At 38.2% G+C, this 22401-nt stretch overlaps 1 protein-coding gene across 15 annotated transcripts in view; it reads right to left on the bottom strand.

The window, feature by feature from the left end:
• Nucleotides 1-5000: 5000 nt before the first annotated feature.
• The window catches only part of ctnnd1 (catenin (cadherin-associated protein), delta 1), a 30909-nt gene continuing 13508 nt past the window's right edge, over nt 5001-22401 (bottom strand). For 2 of the 15 annotated variants that reach the window (XM_079897268.1, XM_079897261.1), the window contains exons 2-21: nt 21060-21211; nt 18804-18875; nt 17527-17649; nt 17138-17421; nt 16585-16860; nt 16236-16491; nt 15849-16071; nt 15244-15436; nt 13879-13996; nt 12039-12192; nt 11619-11636; nt 10577-10642; nt 10375-10502; nt 9087-9237; nt 8765-8960; nt 8429-8619; nt 8268-8315; nt 7409-7491; nt 7075-7129; nt 5001-5864 (exon numbers count right to left, since the gene is read on the bottom strand). In XM_079897268.1, the coding sequence (XP_079753394.1) occupies nt 5803-5864; nt 7075-7129; nt 7409-7491; nt 8268-8315; nt 8429-8619; nt 8765-8960; nt 9087-9237; nt 10375-10502; nt 10577-10642; nt 11619-11636; nt 12039-12192; nt 13879-13996; nt 15244-15436; nt 15849-16071; nt 16236-16491; nt 16585-16860; nt 17138-17421; nt 17527-17649; nt 18804-18875; nt 21060-21206 (2844 nt within the window). In that variant the 5' untranslated portion in view covers nt 21207-21211 and the 3' untranslated portion in view covers nt 5001-5802. Of the gene's footprint in view, nt 5865-7030; nt 7130-7408; nt 7492-8267; nt 8316-8428; nt 8620-8764; nt 8961-9086; nt 9238-10374; nt 10503-10576; nt 10643-11618; nt 11637-12038; nt 12193-13878; nt 13997-15243; nt 15437-15848; nt 16072-16235; nt 16492-16584; nt 16861-17137; nt 17422-17526; nt 17650-18803; nt 18876-21059; nt 21212-22401 lie in introns of those variants that run through there. The other 13 variants (XM_079897271.1, XM_079897270.1, XM_079897273.1 and 10 more) reach the window with 8 other exon arrangements.

Here is a 22401-nt window from a genome sequence, read left to right as displayed (position 1 = left end):
CTCCCTTGCGCCATTTCGTTGGATTAATTAGAATTTAGGATCACAATTTTTAATTTTTAAATCATAAGCGCGCTAAAACATACTCAATTGCTCTGTCTCTAGACCCATTTTGTTGGATCATTTAGAATTTAGGCAATGTTTTAAAATGTAGTCTTCAACTTATAGAAAATAGCTATGTTTCCAATACCTTTCACATAAAGAAAGAAGCTCAAAGAGTGGTTTAAATAAATAAAACCATAGGACAATATTTCTATTAGAGGTTTTGGGGACTTTGTATTCACATAGGGCCCAACAGTTACAGAAGTTTCCTCACAGTCCAAAAGCCTTGTTTAAGAGGCCTTGCATATGCTATGAGACATATATTCAAGCATAAATAAACATTTTGATGGGTTTTCTCAACCCGCAGCATTAAACCCCAGAGCCCCCCAGTCCCTGTAATGAAATTGACTTGATTATTTGAGCATTTCTTTCAGAAAGTGTTAAAATGCATGACTGTGTTCAAAGCCGATTTTTAACATTTTTAAATATATGCACTGTACAATTGGCTATTGTAATGTGATTAATTTTGAAGTCTAAATAATATGTTTAAGAAGTTCACACTGGCAGAGAAGAATCATGTTACAATCGTACACACAAATCCATAATAAATACCAACAGCACACTTAAAAACTACAGTTACACGCAAGAGAATGTGAGTTGTGTCTGTGACCAATCGGTTTTTGTTGCTTGTAATCGTGGTTTGCAGATGAAGTGAGGTGGTCACAATGTCGCCATATCTTACTTATTTAAAGGGGTGGTATAATGCCCTTTTCACAAGATGTAAAATAAGTCTTTGATGTCCTCAGAGTGTGTATGTGAAGTTTTAGCTCAAAATACCCCACAGATATTTGTATATAGCATGTTAAAAATGTCACTTTTTGAGGGTGAGCAAAAACGCTCCGATTGTGTCTGTTCCTTTAAATGCAAATGAGCTGCTGCTCCCGGCACAGAGGGTGGAGCTACAACAAGCTTACACTCACACAGACATGCACTGAACATTTCAAAAACTTTTAGCCTTTTATGTTCAAACCAGATTCAGACAATGATGGAGAGACTCAAGAAGAAGTGACGTAGAAGCAACAGGACGTTTCTGAATGGTTAGTTGATTAATTTATGTAGCTTATGTGTAGTTATCTTCTAGTCATTGATTAGCATATTCTGTCTTGATAATCTATAAATCTTGTTCCCGGGGGCGGGGTTTATGTAAATTCTAGGGTTGGTGATGTCACTAACCTTGGAGGAATGTCGTGTAGTCCTTACCAGCCGTTTCTTGTAGTCCTTAAAAAGTGATTTCTTTCAAAGCAAATATCTCCCTTTGCTTTGAACTTTGCGCATTGTAACTTTGCAGATGTTGTTTATGCTCAAACAGCAACATTACACACTAACTAAATTAACAAAGTGGAATCATAATCAACCACCCCTTTAATAAAACTTTAAAAGCGGAAAGCGTATCGCTCATTCCTGGGAATACATTTGACATTTCGAAATCGTTGTTTTGTAAATCGTTCTTTTGCAATAGTTGTTTCGTAATATTCAGTTCCTGTGAAAATTGTAAATACTGTTCCAGTAGGTGAAGTTACACAACAATATGCTGATTACTTAATAATATTTGGATGTAATATTCAGTTCCTGTGAAAACCTGTTCCAGTTGATAACTGAATGTTTCTATGATTTGGCGATGGGATGTGTAATGTATGACATGAAACCGCATGTGATTGAACTGAAACCCGTATTTTGGTACCCAAATGTTGACAGGTTTGCTATGACGAGTCACGCAGGTACTAGGTTACTCCGCAGCGGGACGACTTGAATGATCTAAAATAGTCAGAATATAAACACTTATGAGCTGTGTCCCAATTCAGGGGCTGCATCCTCCGAAGGCTGCATTTGAAGGCCGATTGCGTCACAGCGGCACGACGAAGGCTGTCCCAATTCGAAGGCTGTCCCAATTCTAAGGACCTACTAAGGCTCCTTCAAAGGCTGCGTTCTAGTCCACTTTTAGACACGCCCTTGCAAACTTCCCTAAGCACTTCCCCTCGAGGGAATCCCTGCCGCCATTTTGAAGTGCGTTCCACTTCGTGAAGTGGACGAGGGAAGTTTATATGGACAGACCTTCGCTCCCTCGATTTTGACCGAGGGAGCGAGTCTACTTCATATGTACACTTCAGGCAGCTCAATATACCGCGATTGTGGCGTCAACGCATATTGCGTTTAATTTACCCCACCACAAACAACTCTATGATATATTACTTATTTCAAATGAAAATTAAACAACTCAAACACACCTATATACGTATAGAATGCTGCGTTAAACAATTTCGTAAGGGAAAAAAATAATAATAAATCAACCCCATAGTGGATTCTAAGTGATCAAGGGCTTAGCACGTTCCAATTCAGCCTATTACAAAGGTTCCGCCAGTAGTGGGCACTCATGCAACGTAAGCAATGATGTACATCCGAGTGAACGAGACGGAGGGAAGTTGGCGAGTGAAAGGCATGACAATTTTGGACTGGAACGCAGCCTCGGTACGTCCTTCAAAGGGCAAGTCAGCCGCGCACTTCCAAGGACGCGGCCTTCAAAGGATGCAGCCCCTGATTCTGGACACAGCGCTTATAGGTGTACCGTAGCGATTCAGGATAAGACAAGAACACGGTACTCGCTCATTATATACATTTTGAACACAAAAAAAGTTACGGACTGCAGCTTTAACCAGGGAGCCAGTGGCCACTAGGGGCCTCAAGGTTACTTACAATGATTTAAAATAAGACAAAACAAGCATTAATATAAGCTTAACTACTAAAAACTAACATATTTCCTATTTTTAGTTCATCTGCTCAAAACCTGTATATCTTTGAGAGAAAAAAGGTCCTTCCCGCAGTCTTGGAAAACCTGGATATGTGAGGTAGCCTAATTTGTGTTTGATTTCTAGACTTGGAAAAGTCACAAATTAAAATCTTAAAACTCCATGTGCATTCTTATAATGTTTATTATTATATTAATATATTATATTATTATGTTTATTATATATATATATATATATATATATATATATATATATATATATATATATATATTTTTTTTTTTTTACCAGGTGAGTTTTAGTAAAAAAAAAAAAAAAAAAAAAAAAAAAAAAAGTATATATATGTATATATATATATATATATATATAAAAATCCTCATCTTTAATCCACATCCAATAAATCATGAACGACTGGAAGCTCATGTAAATTCATCGGTTAAAAATGTTGGGAACCTTAAAAAACATTTAGCTCTTAAAAATTCTGTAATCTGAAATTTATTTGACAGAAAATAGGAGTTTCAGGGGTTCAAATATTGTTGTTGACAATGAAGGGCCTAGTTGTTTCCAGTATTATTTTTAAGATGATAACTAGCAGTTTATGATTTTTTTTTAAGTTCTCACTGTCTCCACTAATTTGTAATTTGACTAGAATACTTTTATCAAAAAGAAGAGAAAAAAAAGTTGAATCAGTTCCATAATATGTCTCAATAGAGTTGCTGCTTACTGGGAAATATGGTTGAGAGTCTGCTAAAGGTGCTAAAATGGATTTATCAAATTGATCATTACATTCTCAAATGAAGAATTTTAAATGAATGTATTATGTGTTAAATGTGTTAAAGTACAAAAACGCTCTGTGAATCACACAAAAATTCACTGTCAGAACCTTGGAAAAAAAAAATCATTCTTTTATTTAAAAACAGTATTGCTAAGTTACATGTTCAATCCACGAAAGAAAGGTGCAATGTTTAAGACCAAAGGTAAAGTGTTGAAATATAGGAATTATGAATCAAGATCCACATGTAAGTGTTGCAGAGAAACAGCATGTTAACTGACAGAACATGACACAAAGAATTTTTTCCTTTCGTCTTTAATTAAAAGATATAAACTGTAAATGCATTTATTTAAAAAATAAAAATGATTGCATATGCATTCACCGACAACACCCCAGAAAAACAAAATCAGCCCCAATCATAAAATACAGAAAAGAAAAGAGCAACAGGACAAAAAACAAAAGGAGGAAAAAAAATAATTAAAATGAACAAATATTCTCTGGTATATATAGTTAAATGTGCTTTTATTTTATCTTATTTTCTCATCAAGCTAGAATCAATAACTGAGCTCTTGCTAAATCCTGCCTGAAAGAGATGCAATTTTTGTGATTAAAAAGCTCATTTATCTGCCTCCCTCAACACTGAACAATCGATTAATTCCTCATTCTTGTGAACAGCCTCCTCTATCAGGACTCAGACTTCTGGTCTTCGGACTCCAACCTTTCCTTTACTGACTGTAGTGTCTTGAAAAATTGTATTTCAATTGGCAAACAGGAGATTAAAAAGGCATTGGGGAAAAAAAAAATAATAATAAAAAAAAAAAATCCACTGACCCCTAGTGCTATTCAGTTTCTATCCAGTAAATATCTACAACAGACTTACTGAGCATTTTAATATGCAGTCTAAGAAACAAGCACTGTATTTATGGATTGCAGAGAGAGAGAAAAAAACAATGGATATACATCCTCAAATGTACACTCGTTTCCTCTCTACAGACAGGCACTGAAACCAAGAGGCAGGCGGGTGGCCGAACGTCCCTGTTCACCGCTTATCACAAACACACTCACACGACGCAATGGGCAAGCGAGGCACTCCAAGTATGCAGAGTGGATGATTTGTGAGATGCAGTCATATTTACACATTCATTTATATTCAGACAAAAGTGAAAAAAACCACAAACTGGGTCCACCAGCAGGGCCGATTCACAACATATTGAAAAGTGGGAGCACCATTCTAAGACCAGGACTACAATTTGTCTCCGAGAGTTCTTTTGTTGCTTTTTAATTGTGTTTATTAAAAAACTAAGGGGGAGGAACTCTTTAGTTACCACACAGAAACTAATTGTTGTCAGTGAAAATTTCAAAGACCAAACCAAAGGTGGAGGGGGAAATAAATCCCAAAACAGGTCTTGAATGCTTTGCAAATTTGTCACAATGCAAGGAGTCCCATAGAGCACGACTGTCCTCGTCTACCACTAGAGATCGTTCTTTGAATGCTACTGGTTTTAAAAAAAATAAAATAAAAAAAATCTCCCAAATCAAAAATCCCTCTGCCTCTTTTGTAATGCTTCAACGCTTTCACAATAACCTCTTCCTAGAGACTGAACACTCAATGAGACCATCCACAAAAACCACAGATGGATAACTTAAGGGGAACTGGTGGTCATCTAGTGCTTTTAGAAAACAATGACCAAAAAAAAAAAAAAAAGACAAATGTCTGTCACGATGAGTCGAGACATACAACTTAGAGATATTCTATATACATTATTTTCTGCAGGCCACATATGACTGATGCAATTTGGCATTACCTTTTTATCAATGTGAACCACAAAAGCAGGATGAAGCAAAATAATCAAAATATCATTGCCATACTATACTAGTGTTCCAATAGATGCAGAAGCAATAATAAAAAAAAAAAAGCAATGGTTTATAAAGCTGGATAAGCTGGGCATGTGACTAAATAGACATTTTAGTCCCTAGTGTTTCCATTATAAAAAACAAAAACAAAATAAAAAAGTGGTATGGACCAAAATCAAGAGAGGAATTAATTGTGTAGTGTCCATTTTAAGTAGTGGCTGTTCTCAATCACATTGATCTCAATAAGAGTAGGAGTGACAACTAGAGAATGTTGAAAACTACAGAAGGGTCTTTGCAATTAGTGGCAATGGTCCCGTAAGTGATGAGATCAGAGGCTCAGCAGGGACAGTAGGCAGGAGGAGGAAACTCACGGCGGGTGATGCACACTATCAGTTTTTCTGTGGAGAGAAACAGATGAGACGTGAAGGTCAAGCGTGGTACTCTATCATTGAGTTCACTAATAACAAGGGAAAAATGATACAGTAATGCGTCAAAGAGCTGCGATGAGAATTTGTGCATATTACACAAATCACATCACCCATTTTGAGACAGATAAAACCACAGTCATGTGACCAAAGTGGGACACATGAGGGGGAGAGATCAGTGTTGGGGAGTAACTAACAGATAGCAACAACGCTACTAATGAAACATGCCACTGGCTGAGCTGTTTTCTGAATTGCTTTTTTATTAATGTAAATCAGTGCAGTATATGAAATATTTGCCTTAGTCATTTGTTTTTGACTCTAGCTGACTGGAAATTTGATCTACCGTATTTGAGATCCTTGTTTAAAGCACCAGATAAAAAACAAAAACAAATTTTATGTATGTATGTATGTATGTGTGTATGTATGTGTGTATGTGTATATATATCTATATATATGTATATGTATATGTATATGTATATGTATGTATGCATGTATGTATGTATGTATGTATGTATGTATATATATATATATATATATATATATATATATATATATATATATATATATATATGTATATATATATATATATATATATATATATGTATATGTATATGTATATATATATATATATATATATATATATATATATATATATATATACACATACACGCATATTAAATTATAAGCATGCATAAATTAAAATATAATTATCCATTTTACATTGTCTTCTTGCAGTGAAATATTGACTTGTGTTTGAGTGTTTTTGTAAATGTTTAAACTTAAATGTCTTCCTATTTGAGATCCTTGTTTTTGCACCTGATAAATATAGCTCTAACTGTAAAAAATTAAATCATAAAATAAATGAAAAAAGATAAGTTTGTCAGCAGATTGTATTCCTAACTACTTTTCAGTCCCTGTAGCTAGACTGTAATTCAACTACTGTAAATTTGGAGTAGCTTGCAGTTAGAAAGCTAGTTTCAAAGAAAGCTTCCCCAACACTGGAAATTAGTAAACCCATTTCCACTGGAGCACAGAATAACAAAATACTGTTAATGAGGGTTAGAACCACAAATACACAGAGCGGCGCACATACACTTAAATGTACACATGAAGCCCATGCAGAAGGTGGACACACATACCATGCGTGCTCATGCACTGAGTGGGGGGAGGGGAGTAGCCTAACCATCATAAGAGTCCAACAGAGGCAAAGAGCCCCGTCTCTCCCCATACATTCCTCCCTGAGAGTCAAAGAGAAAGAGAGATTGAACCAGGATAAGAGAAAGGCATCGAAGAAGAGGTGAGTGATAATAGGAGGAGAGGGGAGTGTGAGAGAGTTAGTTGAGGTGAGAACCCCTCTGAGTACTATTAGTGAAATTACAGTAGGTTAACAAGTTTCAGCTTGAGTAGTGTGTGGGTTTTATGATGTCTGGTGTGCAAGGAAGTTAGTGAGAACACAAGTTTGTTTGTTGTGTGTAACTGCACAAGGGTGGACGTTTCCCTTTGAAGGTTTGCGTTACCTGAGGTGCGTCTCTGTCAGAGCGATCCAAAGTGTCGTCTAAAGTGTTTCTCCGTCCTCTCTGGTCTATCGTAGAATAAGCGTCTGGAGCCACAGACAAAATTGATCATTTGTAACTGATCTCTCACACTTAGTGAATCACAGCATAGCGATTGCATAGAGATTGTAGTAAATTCCAGATTTTCCAGTGCAAATGTGTATGCATGTATATATATGTATGTATGTATATATATATATATATATATATATATATATATATATATATATATATATATATATATATATATATATATATATATATATATATATATATACACATATATATACATATATATACATATACATATACACATACATATATATATATATATATATATATACACACACACACACATTTCATATACATGCATATATACACAAATACTGTATTTCGTATATATGAAGTGTAAACAATTTCCCCCCAACCATGCATTTTGCACTAAGTTTTATTTTTTGCAGGAAAGTGATACTTTTATTCAACAAGCATGCATTAAATTGTTCAAAAGTAAAAGTAAAGAGATGGACATTTATAATGTTACAAAATATTTACTTTTACAAATAAATGCTTTTTCTATGCATGTATGTATGTATGTATATACACACACACACACACACACATACATACATATATATATATATATATATATATATATATATATATATATATATATATAAATAAATTCTTGCCATGTTATAATATAGTAATGTATTTAATTTTGAAGTGCAAATTCAAGCAGATACATTACAAAAACTCAACTGGCAAATGTGTCTAAAAGCTAATTTTAGACCTTGAGCATTTGCATAAAGTATGTGCATTTTACCTGGTCCCATGTCATTAAGTGGAATCATGTCTCGGTCCTGTTTGCCCCCTAACAAAGAGACCCAAACACAGTCAGATCAGAGACACAAAGTCCATCCTGCATGTCCATTCGACTGATAAACGCATTAAAAGCCATTCAGCAGGAATATGTTGTGTTCTTACCCCTGTCTATTAGCGGCAGGGTGCTGTCCTCGTATCCCCCGTTGCTACGGGTGTTGTTAGGAGGGTTGAGGGTGACCATGAAGTCTGTTTTCTTCCAGCCGTCCTTCTCCAGCGTGCGGCGGAGCTCTTTGAAGCCCCACACGATCTGCAGGACCTGCCCAGCGCCACGTACCTCTCGATCTGAACGGTTGCTATATGGGGAAAATACCGATTGTGAAACACTATAACTACGGCTCATAAAAAAAGCATTTGCAGTTTAAAAAAAAAAAAACTTCCTTTTCCAGGTTCCTCCAATGTGACCAGCCAATTAACACAAAAATGGATACACACACACACCTGTCTTTGTTGATGAGCACCAGTCTCTCGATACCCTGGGAGCTGCGCAGGGATTTGGCCGCATCCACGCTGGAGCCGATCACTTCCGTCATAGTGCTGAGAACAGACACCACCGTCTCCTCCGAGAGCCCGCGCACAGGCTGACTCTGACCACTGCCTGGCAGATTGGCCACCAAGTTAGGCACTGAATGCTTCCCTACACAGAGAGAGGAAGATTCATTTATTGAGACTGTACAAATATGGCAAATTTGATGGTAATAACACTGAATGGACACAAATAAAACGTCTAGCACAAACAAACAGGTATTATTGGCTCACACACCTAACAGCTCACGGTTGCGAGCGTCAATGGCCAGGTTCCTCAGAGCTCCAGACATGGCTCGGACCACACGGTCGTTCCCATGAGACAACAGCTCCGTCATCATCGGCAGGCCATGTTCCTGTCTCATCGTTGCTCTAATGTATCGCCCATACTGACAAAAATAAGGACAGAGATCAAATTATGAAATTATTCCACTCGTCATGGAGCTAATCAAACAAATATTAATGAATAAATGGTGATTGACTAGGGCTGCTCGATTATGGAAAAAAAATCATTGATTCTTCTGATTAATATTAAGGTTAGATTTCAAAAAGTTGATTAGTAACGAACATGAAGCAGGGCAACATCTCACTGCGTGATGGAGCCTAGAGAATGCAGTTGGAATACCCCTAAAATTCAAGATATCAGGGCAAAAATGCCTCATGGTGATAGTTAAGCAACAGTAATGAACGCAATATCACACGTGCTATCTTTGTCCCAAATAAATGTGAAAATGCAAATGTGATATTGATTTTATACAACAGTTCAATAAGTAAGAAGTTAACATTGTGTTATATTTTAGACAATATTGTTTGCTTTTGCTTAATTTTGCCAAAGGAAAATATTACCTATAAAGCCAGAACAGAACTGTTGTGCGTCTCCGAGCAACACACAGCGCTGTTTCATTTCTAAACGATCCGCATTGAGCGAATAAATCGGGTGAACCAATGATTCAATGGCCCATTTATAAAGAGAGCATTTACTTCATTCCTGAATGAATCAGCTGTTTGAATGAATCAAATGAATAAACGAATGACTCATGACTTACTCATTTAGACATTTACCGCCACCTACAGGCAGTTTTAGTTTCTTATTTAGAATATCCTTTAATTTCATTTAATTAAAATAATAATTCATATTCCACATTTCCATATTAATAATAACCCAGAAATGAAAATTCCATGGCCACATGGTCATTGAAGCCTAAAAGTTTGAGTAATAAATTCTATGTTGAATCCAAATATATTTTATTTTTCTAAACCTACTTTTTGTAATGTCTATTTGATGCTTTTCTCATTTAACACTATAATAACTATCTTTTGGGGGTAATTTCTCAGTCAAATTTGATGTGCGATTAGATTAATTACCTGTGGCGATTAATTAGATAAAGAAAATTGTAATCACTTGACAGCCCTAATATAAGTTTTTTGTTTCATAACTGCTTTTTTTGGGAAGGAAAAGTTTATTTTAAGCCCTGAAAGTTGCAGTATGCAAGTTCTGAAATGTCAGCATTATTGTGTGTACTCACAGTCCAACGGCCTGCACACAGGTTCTGCACGGCTCCCGCGGCGGCTTCCAGAACCGATGGGTTCTTACTCTCTTTCAGAAGAGAAGTGTACACGCGCACAACCTCTGGCTGGAACAGCAATTCATAACCTACCAAACACCACAATTACTACATTATTTCATCTATTACTATAACTACTAACAAGACTAAACTGTCATTGTACCTTTGGCTGGTGAGCTTCTCTTTGGAATGTCAATCATATCTGAAGTTCCATCATCCTCTTTTTTTCCTGAACAAAGCAGATGGCATGAGAAACAAGCGAGATCGAGATGAAGTGACAGATCTAATCTGTCATTCAATGACAGTGATGTAATTTATGACAATTCAGAAGCAAAAGTCTGTCTTCAAAGATTTAAAAAGGGGATTTTCTTTAGACAAAGAGTTTATTAGAGACAGTTCTGACAAAGGTTACATTTATTCCCTGAGGGAAAACCCCAAGTTGTGTAATGATTAAATGACTTGATGCAGACGGCTCAGTTTTCACAGTAGTATATGCCAAAGTGACAATGTGCACGTTTAAAAGAATCAGACAATTGTCTTTTAAAATGTCTACATGATTAAACATTAAAAGTGAAGGTGTGTAAGGAGTGGACTTATTGGAAATGTTGAGCTCTGGCACCCTCTGGTGGTTACTAATGAAATGTTATAAAATGCAGCAAGCATTTTAAAGGGCCAGTCAAACAATTAAGAAACAAAAATCAGATTCCAGAAAACATTTCGTTTTGGGATCTCGTCCCTCCTTTCCCAGTTTTCTAGAATAGCCAGCTAATTTGTATATTTGTGGTAAAAACTGTTCCGTGAATGGTTTGGATGATACCTTAGAAGGCAGCAGCCTATATAGGCAGTAGTGTATCTCACTAGGTTTTAAAACGGAGTGATAGTGTCCAATGTCAAAATACATCCATTTCCTTCCGATCGATAAAAACCTTGTTTGTGTGACTGGTCCCCTTAATAGGCCTTCTTACTTTACAAAAGCAGTGCAGCTCATAAAACGAATGTGAAACAGGATGAGAAATAAATTAGTTTCTCATAAAACATTTCCCGTTTCAGATCCAATTTCTGAACTTTGACTTATAACAGGGTTAATAATGGGTTACAATAAGGTGAAATGCAAGTGATTCCCATAATAGCAAAGCGAAGCCTTTACTTAAAAAAAAAAAAGAAAAAGAAAATAAAGAAAAAAGTAAAAAGAGAGAAAAGCTTACCTTTGGAAAACCACTCGTCTGTTACAGGATAAAAGGATGTACGGAATGAGAGCAGAAGAGACAGATACAGAAGAAAATGAGGAAAGTTTTGGCATAAAAAAATTTGCAGTAGTGCCCCAGCCACCATTGAATTATTTAGCAACAAACCCACAAACAAGGCACACCACACAATTCATGCATGCTTCATGTCCTCCGTGTGCAAACAAACTTCTATATGATCTGACACAAATCAAACAGGCTTAACAGACTTCTAAGTGTGTACTATGATTTAAAGACTAGGAATAGGCACGGCCTCTTGGCTTTGTTTACACGACACAGAGATTGTGTACTGGAATGTAAAGATAGCAAGTTAACTTATTTTAATTGGTTACGCCCCACAGCTAGTGCCTGTGTTTTTCTTTAAATGAATCGGAGGCGCACCTTTGCCCTTTCGGGAGCTGAAGCAGCCGCCCTTTTGGGAAGAGGCGGGGCCTTGATTGACAAGAGTCATCTCCTGATAGCGCTCAGAGCCTGGTATCTCCCGATGCACTTGATAGGACAGATTCCTCAGCAGACACACACTGTTCTCAATCAGCTGCACACAGACACAACAAACACGATCAAATAATAGATAATTTGTTAGAGATTGAAGCAGGATAACTAGAAATGTTTTTATAAAACTGTTGAAAACCAAAGAAAAGGCTGATCCTACTAACTATATAGTAATATTCAGAATTTGCAGATTCTTATTCCACTCAATGATCCACTAACTCCTGGTTTCACAGACAAGGCTTAAGCTAGTCCCAGACTAAAATGCATGTTTGAGACGTTTCAACTGAAAGCAAGTTACAGATCTTAAAATATGTCAGTGCCATTGTTTTGTCTCAAGATGCACACAAGTAATGTGTTTTTCTAAGGCACGTTTATAAAAGCTACTTAAATGTTCTAATTGAACGAAGGCTTAATCCTGTTTAAATCCTGTCTGTGAAACCAAAACTACCTAAACTAAGTTTTTTTTTAAGAAGTCTCTTATGCTCAACAAGGCTACATTTATTTGATCAAAAACACAGTGAAACATTATTCTAACTTAAAACAACTATTTTAATATATGTACTATATAGGTTAATATATGCAATTTATTCCTGTGATGGTAAAACTGAATTTTCAGCATCATTACTCCAGTCTTCAGTGTCACATGATCCTTCAGAAATCATTTTATTATGCAGATTTGCTGCTCAAGAAACATTTCTTATTATCAATGTTGAAAACAATGTTGAAAGAACAGCATTTATTTGAAATGGAAATCTTGTGTAACATTATAAATATTTAAAGGGGTCATTAATGCTTTGTAATGTTTTCATTTAGCGTGTAATGTATCTGTGCATATACGATCTGCAAAGTTTCAAAGCTCCGTCTTCCACAAAGAGATTTAACAGAGAACATGGATCGAGGTGTTTTAGACAGGTCTGGATCAAAGTCCAATGTAAAATATTAGAATAATTCCCACCTAAAGGCAAAGGCAAACGCAAAGAAAGAGGGTGTGGTTTCGGTGAATTGAAGTGTTGTCGGGCTTGCAAAGTAGGTTCCGAATGATCGGCTTGATCATCTGCATTTTCGCAATCTGACTTGGGCTCGAACTGATATGGTAAAACTGACGGCATTATTATTTACTATTATTTTAGAATCCTTGGTAGCTGAAGCTCGCGATTATGTTTAGGGGAGTTACATTTCCGACACACGCTTGAGATGTTTGGCCAATCACAATGCACTGGGTCTGCAGGCCAATCAGAGCACTCAGAGCTTTAGAATCCACACGTTTCTGATAGACTGGGAATAGAGGAGACTCGATAATATACAGTATGTAAACCTATTCTACTACACCCAATAATCAAAATAATGAACTTTTTAAAAAAAGCTTCATATGAACCCTTAAATGCCACTTGAGTAATTCTCTCTTGCTAAATAAAAGTATTAATAAAAAAATAAATCACTGTCCCCAAACATTTGATTGGTGGTATATAATTGTACAACATTGGTTTAAAGTTATTCATTTATTTTTAAAATACTAATACTTTAACTAGTCCTGTATAAATGGGCAGGTTAACGTTTACAAATTTACTGTTCAAACTGTCTTGACAGCTAAAAATTGCAGTGTGTAATAATAAAAACGACCAGCAATGCTTTCTTCCCTCTTTGCTCTTCCTGGAAACATGCTTGTCCTGTCATAAAAGAGCAGTGAAAGTGCAATTCTCAAAACTTAAAGTCACAGTTCAGTTGTTACCTTGTTGTCCACATCTTTACAGTTGATCTGTGACTGGACGATGTACATGAGAGAGTCGACCAGTCCAGAGCACTCCCTCAGCTTCCTCCTGGCCTCGCTCCGCTCCGAGCTCACATTCCTGAGAGCGAAACGTCATGCAACTAATTAGGACACTGCCTGTTTAATGTTTAGCAATGATTGGCATGCACAGAAACTTTTAGCTTCAGGTCATCACCTAAAACATATTAACCAAGAGTACACAGATGGCATCAGGAAAGTTGACCAATGAAAGAGAAAGCGAGGGTTAAAGGCAAGACACTGTTAGCTCTACTTAAATGTAATCACGGTGTAAAACCACTCCTCCGACTGAACGGAGCTCTTTCTAAAAGCCTAATAGGCGAGTGGGAGAAACGAGGGACACTTTCAAAGAGAAGCACTCAAGGGAAATAAGTGGATTCAAAGATCACATTTCTCTCTTTTGTCCAAACTTTGTCCTGGTTCTTTCACAGCCTTAGAGGTTCTTGCTCTCACACACAATTCAAGAGCATTTCCTTTGCACTTCCTGTCTTTCTTCCACATCAAAATGCAGCTTCCTCACACACAACTTTTCTTGACAGGAATTCTTTAGCAGCACTGAGGCACACCCCTCCCCCCTATAAAGGCTTTCATTAATCTGAATCATGAAACTGTCCCTTCCAACACATCCTAATCCTTTCCTCCGCCCATCTCTCGGTGTTCCCGTGGCTTAACTGCATCACCAAAGTCATGCGTTTGATTCCCAGGCTGATTAAGGGCATTTTCACACCTGGCTCTAAGGAAACTAGTGATTTCTCCCTTAGAATGGTTCTTTTAAGCGTATACATGAACACTGCAATAGTGATTGGATTTAAAACCAAAAAAAACAAAACAAAAAAAAAAACGATACGAGGTAACTTGGACAAGGTGGTCTCTGCCAACTTGAACTCTGAAGCGGTTCACTTGTGGCGAGAAAGCAATCCAACCCACGGACCAATGAACCAGGCTGTATCACAATGTATAAGAGCAATGCACGAAAAGCGGCAGTGTTTGCTTTGCGAAGGCCTCTCAAAATAAATCGTGGGTTAACCTGGAGCAAAGATGAAGTTTGGTCGGACAAACATATTTCAGAACTGTCTAAAGCACAAAAATACAGGCGAAGCCTTGATTCGTGCACAAAAACGATAAACTAAATTAACGACAAGTACAAAGAAAGCCACAATAAGCCCATGGAACTGTTGTCATCCTGACATATGACCTCTATCCCAGAACATGAACAGGTGCACTCTGACCAACGTGAGGACAGTTGACTCGCACATGAAATAAGAAATGTTGCTTTGTGAAAGCGAAACATGCATTAACGTTGTGTACCTTAAGCAGCCGGTGGTGTTGGTGAGCGCAGTCTCCCACTCCAGGTGTCTGGGTTTGCAGCTCTCCTCTCCACCTTCGTTCCCCCTCTCCCAGCCCGAGTGCGGAACCATCACCTCATCGGACAAGGCGTGCAGCGCGTGGTCCACGATCTCCATCTTTACAGAGTCATGAGACGACAGGTTCCACAGCGTGCCTGTCAGAGGACGAGCCATCGGTTACAACAATCCATCTTGTCTGACCACTTGTGTTTGAATCACAAAAAGGTTAACGTTGGCATGAAATGGAAATTTCAAAAGGACATGACTTTTTATATGTTTTGAAAGAAGTCTCTTTATGTGCATTTATTTGATTAAAAATATAAAAGATTAATAGTGTAAAACATATTATTCCAATTTAAAATAACTGTTTTGGTAAAGCTGAATTTTCAGCAGCTATTAGTTTTCAGTGATCCTTCAGAAACCATTCCAATATGCTGATTTGGATTATCACTTGATACTTTTTTCAGGATTCTTTGAATAGAAAGCTCAAAAGAACCACATGTTTGAAATATAAATCTTCTGTAAAATTATAAAACCTTGATTTCCAGCGCTAAGGAGTATATGTACCTGTTATAGTGTCGGTAAGGTCCTGATCTCTCGTCTTCCTCAGTAGCCGCACCAGTGCGGGAATTCCATCGCAGTTCTTGATGGCTATCTTGTTATCTGGATCTCGTCCGTATGAGATGTTCTTGAGAGCTCCGCATGCCGCGTAATGGACCTCCTTCTTTGGGTTATCCAGCATGGACACAAGGGCAGGGATCCCCTTCAGTCGTCTTACATCTGACTTCACCTGCAAAGATAGGCAGAGAAGACTAAGCGCATGGAACTTGTGTGCTACACCATGAGTGACTTCGCCATCGGTGCCAAACCCCAGCACTAGGTGATGAATCACTGCTATGTAGGCGGGGCTACCCAACATATAGTGACTAGCGTCCTGTGTAAGTGTGTACTAACCTTATCATTCTTAAAAGTGAGATGTTGCAAGTAAGCTGCAGCATTGCTTTTGACAGGGTCCAGGCGGTAGTTGAGCATAGCGATGACTTCAGGAAGTTCAGGTTGTCTCCATGCTGTAGGGGCGGGGCCTTTACGAAGAGTGCTATCCAATGATGCCATGCTGCCTCTCTCTCCCTGAGCCAGTGGAGCTCCTCCTGCCCAATAATACATATCACCAGCTCCACTCATATCACCATCCAGTGTGCCCTCATATGACCTACGCAAAACAAGCAGCAGCACATTAAGTGATTTTTTCCCCCACCTTAATAAATTGTCCAAATTTGCTTAATGTTTAACAGAACACACTAACCCTGTCCGGCGTGGAGGTGGTGCATGGTGTGGATGTGCCAGCCGGGGCATTGTGCTGTAATGCATGGCCGGCCCCATGCCGTAATCGGGTTCATCATACCCCAGGCTCCTCTGATCATCCTCCAGGCCGTAGGGCTCTGGGACAAAGCGCTGCATGCCAGAGATCTCTAAAGCACTGCCCATACGCCCTACCTGGGGCTGGGCCGAGTACGGGTCCAACTGCGGCCGGCTGTGTGTGCGGTAGGCGGAGTCAAGCGTCCTGTAGCCATCCACAGGCCTAAAGAAAAATAATTTTTCATTTGTAAATCTTCACTACTGGTCAAAAGTGAGAATTTTTTTTAGTGTATTTGAAAGAGGTCTCTTATGCTCAGCAAGGCTGCATTGATTTGATCAAAGATGCAGTAAAAACTTGAATATAGTGCAATAAGTTACAATTTTTATATCTTTTAAAAAGTAATTTATTTCTATCAAGGCAAACTTTAACTTTCTCCAGTCTTCAGTGTCACATGATCCTTCAGAAATCGTTCTAATATGCTGACTTGAAAGGCACAGACCTGTAGCGGTCATCCATGCGTGTCCCTCGACTGAGGCTGGTGTAGGCGTCAGGAGGAGGGCCACTGCGATAATCATCATAGCCACCTGGAGGTCCATAGTGGTAGTTACGGGGGACAGTAGAGGTGGGGTAGTCCATGGGGCCAGCCGGTGGCCTGTACACACGGTCCATTGGGGTATTATAACCGGGTATCCCAGTGACTGAACCAGTGCCATCCAGGGAAAGTGTGTCGGAAACTGAGGGAATGACTGTTCGTGTGGTGGTTGTCTTTGTGACCTTCTTTACCTGATAAGAGAAAGTGAAAATTATCTTTCCAACTTGAAAAACATGAGGCCATACTAGACAGAATGTCACCAGTTAAATGATATTGTACGGCTACAGCAAACTTACTGTGGTCTCAGTGCGACGTGTGGTTCCATCATCATTAGTTTCAACAGAAATAATAGGCATCGCTTCATGGGGGTCCTCGACTGTGACCGACTCAACAATATGACCAGGGTCCAACATCCTGTACTGTAGAACAAGCGCACAAACAAAGAACAATAGTGAGCATAAGCTAAGAATAGGAAGTGTCACACAAACACCATCTGGCACAATCACAGGTGTATGTCAATGACCACGATAGCAAGTTAGTACAGAAGCAAAATAATTAAGTGTAAACACCCAGGATTCCACAAAAAGGATGGCCTGGGACCAGTGCTGTGTTGACACTACATCCAGTTCATTGTTAATCTGTTTTTATTAGGAATGCTGCTCTCATGTACTCGTACTCATAAAAATGCTCCGATACCGAAAAACAAAACCACACAGCATGTGTAGTGTTCTGTCAACAGAACAAACAGAGATATGTGCGTGTTGAGCGCACATCCCTTTTTCACAAACATTGCAAGTTTGGTTGGATGTCTCAAAATAGAAAGTAAAACGATGCAACTATTACTTGACAGTGAGTGAGTGAGTGAGGGAAAGAGAGAGAGACCTGACTTATAGAAAGTAAAACGATGCAACCATTACTTGACTGTAAGGAGGGAGTGAGAGAAAGAGAGTGAGAGAGTGAGTGAGTGAGTGAGTGAGTGAGAGAAAGAGAGTGAGTGAGAGAGTGAGAGAGTGTTTTTTCCCCCCTGAAGGAATAGTTCTACCAAAAATAGTTCTGTTACACGTGCTTCATTGCTGATCGCTTACTCCGTACACACGTCAATTGGATTACATCTAAATCTTATATGTGGCCTAAGCAAAAACATGAACTTATGTGATTTATGTATAACGTGGTTTTCTATATTATTACAGGAAAACGTCATGTGATTACGGTTTGCCGGGTATCGGTACATTCATCGTTTTTATGCTATGTAACGATTCAATATAAAACTTTAACAAAAGTGTTAAATGTGTTTATTTTCCTGACACATACAAAATCATGTTTGCAAAAATTACCCATTTTATAAAATTTGTGGCAGGGTAAGAAAAAAATAACCACAACAATAGTTATATTTTAAATTAATACAATATTAAAACCATAATAAATAAATAATTTCATTATTAAGATTTTAAAACTATGTAATTTATAATTAATAATAATTTAATTTTGATTTTAAAATATAATAATCGTCATCTTGCAGAACTGAAATATACAGAAAAACAGTTCATTGTGTTCATTCACACCCCACACTAACCTGAGTCCCGTTTATGTATCCCTCGTTTAATTTGAGACGTTCTAACTCTGCATCACCAGTGACACGGCCGTTCTAGAGAAACAGAGAGAGAAATGATGACAGATACAAAAACATGCATGTAAAATAGATGAGGAAGGCGTGAAAGTGGCCAATGACCAAGGCGGTGAACAATGCTAAACATTCAGAACGACCACAGATTATAGCAGGACCTCGAGTAAATACAACAGCATATGAAAAAACATGACCTTATGAATGTCCATGCAAAGGATAAACACTGAAGACACTAAAAAAACAACTTAAGTTAACGAGACCATTGCACAAGAGAAACATGACAGGGTTGCGGAAATGAATGATGAATACATGGATGAACGAACGCCAGGAATGAGATGGGGGGGTTGACCGCTACCGGATAATATTACTCATGCTTGTACACAACAATGGCATGCAACACCATTCACATTCACACTTAAAGCACAACTTCTCTACGCGTAAACCTGGGGAAGTGGGCTGCTATACTATTCCCACTCCACAGAGGGAGCCGTGAAAGTAGACTGTAATCCTAGCTTGCAGTCGGGCTTGTGGGAATCTGTCACAGCAGGTAGAAACATAACATAATATCTATACAACTATGTCAACAGAGAGGGTATATACAGAAGATGGTGGAATTCCAAACACTGCTGAACAACTTCTTATCTTTGTGTCTGTGTCTGTGTGTGTGAGAATGAGAATTTTTTTTTTCCTGAAGGAATAGTTCTACCAAAAATAAATACGGTGTTATTTACCCAGTTGCTTTAAACTGATGCAATTCACAAATATCATTCGCATTTGTGTGGAGCATGTTGAATTCAAATGTGGAGCATCAAGATGTGTTGCGCCAAGATTGACGTCAATGGTTCTTCTGCTCCGTATTTAAAATGTACACGAATGCAAGTGACATCTGAGAGCTATGACAGAACGAGTGTAGAAAGACTAAGAATGAAAGTTTGGACTGCAGCTTTATATGAATTTTTGACCCATTTATTATTTAATAATAAAGCGCAGCCTAGACATTTTGCAAAGTATTGTCATGTTCCCCATAATAGACAGTAAGACAGTAATAGATTTGAAACTAGTGTCGTTACTTCTAGCTAAAACTATTAAAATTGAGTTTCTGTAAATAATACAGTAAAAATATAAATTACATTAAAAACATATATTAGATAATGTTGGCAACTAATTGAAATAAGTTCAAGAACTAACGTTACTTAAACTGACATCATTGATGCTAAAAATGACAATTAAAACTAAAATGAAAATATAAAAAAGCTAATTAAATGAATATATAAATAAAAATAAAATGGTGCATAAATGAAATTGTTCATTTTTAGGTGAAGTATTCCTTCCAATTTTGTGAGATGTTGTCTTAATCTGATGTATCTGAGAGCCAAGAGAAACAAAAGTTGTGTATGCAACTATCTAGCTGTGAATGAAACTTTCAGAGTTTCAACTCACTTGCGCACAGTCGACGCCCTTAAAGGAGGGGGCGTGTTTAAGATCATGCAACCAATCCAAGAAGTCCTCTAGTCTACAGCGAAGTAAACTGAGAAAGCTGAGATTAAGACGATACTTGACGTGTTCACGTTGAGCAATTCCACCGAAAGATGGAGCTTTCTGAAATCCTCTACACACAAGGGAGACTCATCTTACTAAACCGGTTTGTTATCTCTCCGCTCACAGACATCAGCGGAAAGGGGTTTGGGTGTTGAGAAAGTTTCTGTGATAAGGGAGACATTCATCATGAGGACAGTGAGCAAACGGGAGAGAAATTCCTCTTCGTTGAAGAACATTCATTCCGCTAAGTCAAACAGACAAGGTTAATGACACATGTGCGATGTACAGACATGCGTTTTGTGAGAACCTACAGGGTTGACATTCAATGATGTGGTGAGAGACAAATTGGGGACATGAAGAAACAACATGCAAGGGAAACATGGCTTTACTAAGTAAGGCTTCAGAGCGTTCTGTGATGCCACACACGCCATTAACTGCAGAATGATGCAGAGGGCAAAGGATGGGCGGCGAATGATGACAAGAGGAAAGGATGCAAATGGTGGGTTCTGGTGACACTGAACGCAACAGTGAAGGATGGGTTAATCGTCATGCTCCTTGAGGTGCCAACTAGGACACATTGGTGCAGAGTGATGCGGCATGGGTGAGATATTGCAGGGTGATGATGCGGGAACCCTGCTGCTGCGTGATTGGCTGGGAGGGCGTTACCTGCAGGGTGGGGAGGGGGCGGGGTAGGGTACCGGAGGGCCCCACGCTCCTCCTCTCCTCCTCCAGAGCTCGAGTCAGACGCTCAAACTGCATCTCCTGCTCTCGCACGGAGGCCAGGAGAGATGCTGCATTCTCACACTGCTCCATACACACTGAGAGAAAGAGGACAGGGGTTACACACTCTCGTCATGAGATCGAGCGCCTTACGCACTCCATAAGTGTCCTAAAAAAAAGAAAAGAAACATGCGCTCCACGCAGTCAAACAGACACAAACACATAGCTTAAAGTGGTGTGCATCATGTGACCCATGCGCCAAGCTAAATCAAGAAACAGTAACAGGGAGAGACACAAAAGAAATGTGAGATAGAGAGAACATGACAGACAGAAAAGTAAAAACTGAGAAAAGAGCGCGAGCAAGACAGGTGCTAACAATGCGCTTCAGACGCAGGCGTGATCACGCTGCCACCTCTGAGCGACAACACAGAGGAAACCAAACCGGTTTCAAGCTCGCATATAGGAGAGTGATTCAGATGCTGTGTGAGAAGAGATCGTGTGGAGGCAAATAGACGAGTGCAGACACAACAAGGAATGAGCCACGGCCTATTCAAATCAAAAGTGGCTCCACGGAAACGTACTGCAGATAAATGAAAGCCGTAAATGCTCTTTCTACTGTGCTGTCCTTTCTGGAGGACATTTCACTGTCTGACAACTGAAAACAAACTCAGAGTTGTTGGTTTTCCTTAAGCACAAAAAAAACCTAACTAGGACAGCAACAGTACCATGGTACAGTCAGTGATGGGATCATGTATTTATATAGTACTTCAAGTATACAAGTTGATTAAAACCAAATTAAAATAGTCCAAATAAATAAATAGTAATATTATGGTACTTTCAGATATACCAGGATATTGAATCATAACAATTGAAGTACCATGATGCCCCTTAGATACGAGACCATGGAGCTTCAAGATACTTAAAATGCTATGCTACAGGTAAAAAAAAAAAAAAGAAGTCAATAAATCAATAATATTATAAATATATTTACATATATACACATACATACAACGATACTGAATAATTAAAATAAACACTACGGTATTACCATGATTAACATAATAAATAATATTAATAAAGAACACCACTGTACCATGATTCACATAATAAATTTTATATTCAATGATATTGCATAACTAAAATAAAGTACACCAAGTATTACCATGATACATGATAATAATAAAACCAATAAACTATTTAAAAATTATTTTTAATAAATGGCAAAACATGGTGCAGTTGTGGTACTTTGTAGAGGACGACCAATATTGACTTCTGATGGCTGATGCCG

This window comes from Squalius cephalus, assembly GCF_949319135.1.
Source record: "Squalius cephalus genome assembly, chromosome: 2".
In the NCBI taxonomy this organism is placed as follows: Eukaryota; Metazoa; Chordata; class Actinopteri; order Cypriniformes; family Leuciscidae; genus Squalius; species Squalius cephalus.
This window is presented reverse-complemented; position numbering and strand designations above follow the sequence as displayed.